Source organism: Hipposideros armiger, unplaced genomic scaffold (assembly GCF_001890085.2).
Source record: "Hipposideros armiger isolate ML-2016 unplaced genomic scaffold, ASM189008v1 scaffold_845, whole genome shotgun sequence".
Taxonomy (NCBI): Eukaryota; Metazoa; Chordata; class Mammalia; order Chiroptera; family Hipposideridae; genus Hipposideros; species Hipposideros armiger.
The window spans coordinates 199,601-201,891 of NW_017732195.1; the positions used below are offsets into that span (position 1 = coordinate 199,601).

Consider the following 2,291-nt stretch of genomic DNA (forward strand, 5'->3'; position numbering starts at 1 on the left):
TGGGGAGAGGAGACAGGGATCAGAGAAGAGCAGAAAGGAGACGTAAAAAAGGAGAGGTAATGGCCCAGGTTTATTAGCTGCTATACCTGGGGACCTTATCTTCCCATTGCCAACATGCTCTGGCCCCACACACGTACCTGAAACTCACACCATCTATTGGCCCCATTCAATGTGCACAGCACACAGGGTGTGCCTGCTTTACTGAATCTCTAGTGGAGAAGTAATTATAGGAAGGAGAACTTTGCCCCTGCCTTTTAAAAGACCTTTAAAAATTCTCATAAAATGATCTTTGCCCCTGCTCTCCTTTTTGGTATGGGCAAGAAAGAGGTCCGTAAAATCCAAGAGGAAAAACTGTAAGTCTTGCCTTCTGCCTTCAGTTCACCTCCTCAGGTTTCACCATCCAACGCCTCCCAGCAATAGAGACCATTCTCCTAGCTACATTTTCTCAGCGGGTCCTACAGGGACTATTCTTGACCTTGCAACTGGAAATGTCATTCCCCTTAAGGTTCCAAGGGAAATAATGCTCTTTGGCTTCTCTTAAATGAAAACATTTCATATAAATACAGTGACAATAAAAATGATCATGATCGTGTTACAGTACTGGATCCCTATCCATTCTCCTATTTGTGTGAAAAAACCTTCTTATAGATATGGTCTTTTCATTTGTTAATAGACAAATTCGTTAATATGTGGCTGAGAAATGAGAGAGCATGCCTCCCCTTTTTAATTTTTTTCATTGAACAAAATTTTGCAATCAGTTAAATAACCGATTCTTCAGCCATGTTACATATGAATGTAATGAGCAGTGCCTTGAAAGCATCTTTCAACTCTGTAACATGACTGTAACAAGCTATACCCTGAAGTCCTAAATATTAAGGGCATGATACCAGAAAATCAGAGTGTTATGAATTCTAAATCTTCATTTTTAAAAATGGTTTCTAAATCCAATATATCTTTAGCAGTGAAATACGCTCAAAAAACTTATATTTGCCATTTGAAAGTACTCATAACATCTTGACAAAGACACTTTATAATTACTCCAACTCTTAATTACCGGTTCACATTGTTTCATTATAAAGAAATTTGTTTTTGTCATTCTATATCCAAGGATAGAGCCCCTTGGTATAGCCAACTTTGATGAGTTAAAAATAACCTAACCATGAATTAGCGTTTGTGTCAATGCTTTTTTTTTTTAGTAGTGTATAGATCACAAATATGCACAAAACAGTTGTTGATCTATAGGGAATTTATCTATGGCTAGTAGTGAAACTGCAGTAATCCTGCATTTACTCAATTTATGCTGTTTGCTCTACTGATTTTTCTAATCTTTATAGAAATAGGTTCCTTCTAGTTCTCAACCTGCGTCTGCCCTAAGTTAACCATAGCTTATTATTTCTACTATCTTTTTGTGCTACTAAAACAATGCTATCATTGTTGGACAAAATCATCTGAGGTATGTTTCAAACTTTCCTGCATTCTACGAAATGGTCATTTAGAATGAAAATAAAGGCTTTATTTTATAACTCTCTATTTTTTCTTTAATTTTCAGCTTTAAGGATGAGAATGGCAAAGCTGGGGAAAAAAGTTATCTGAGAAGTGTACCATCTATGTAAACGTCCTTTGGAGAAGAAACTAAGAAACATTTGCAACTTTCTCTTCTGGATATTTTTTTGAGATCCAAAAAATTATAATTATACCCATATTAAACCATGTGAAAAAGCAGTAGTCATTATTTGTAAAACAAATTCAAAAAAAGCTGGGGAGAACAAATATTTAAATTTTCCAGTTACTTCACACGATTCAGTGGTGGTGGGGAGGGGTGGGGGACAGCATATTTTTATTGTATTGATACCAAAGCATTTCTAAAAAGAGCTTGTTAAATTTAAGAATAAAGTTATTTAAAATAGCCTGACTAGATCTTATTAACTGACATTGTAATTTTGCTAATACAAATGAAAGATCATAGGAAGCGATTGCACCTCATCACAGAAATACGCATCTTCAAATCTGACAAGTACACATGGCACCTCGTTTCAACAAGGCTTTAAGTCACAGTGGTTCTCAACCTGTGGGTCGCGACCCCTTTGGGGGTCGAATGACCCTTTCGCAGGGGTCGCCAGGTACTCGTATGTGGGCGTACCTGCATGTGGGCCTGGAGACGGATAGAGGAGCGGTGTCTCGGTTCCTAAGACCATCAAAAATATGTGTTTTCCGATGGTCTTAGGCGACCCCTGTGAAAGGTTGAGAACTGCTGCTTTAAAACAACCATGTCCTCCTGTTAAAGGCCAATT

At 37.5% G+C, this 2,291-nt stretch overlaps 1 protein-coding gene across 2 annotated transcripts in view; it reads left to right on the forward strand.

Moving 5' to 3' along the window:
- PALMD (palmdelphin) overlaps window positions 1–1,913 on the forward strand; it is a 58,466-nt gene extending 56,553 nt beyond the window's left edge. For both annotated transcript variants that reach the window (XM_019629360.1, XM_019629358.1), the window contains one exon: window positions 1,550–1,913. In XM_019629360.1, the coding sequence (XP_019484905.1) occupies window positions 1,550–1,593 (44 nt within the window). In that variant the 3' untranslated portion in view covers window positions 1,594–1,913. The remainder of the gene's footprint in view (window positions 1–1,549) is intronic.
- The last annotated feature ends 378 nt before the right edge of the window (window positions 1,914–2,291 follow it).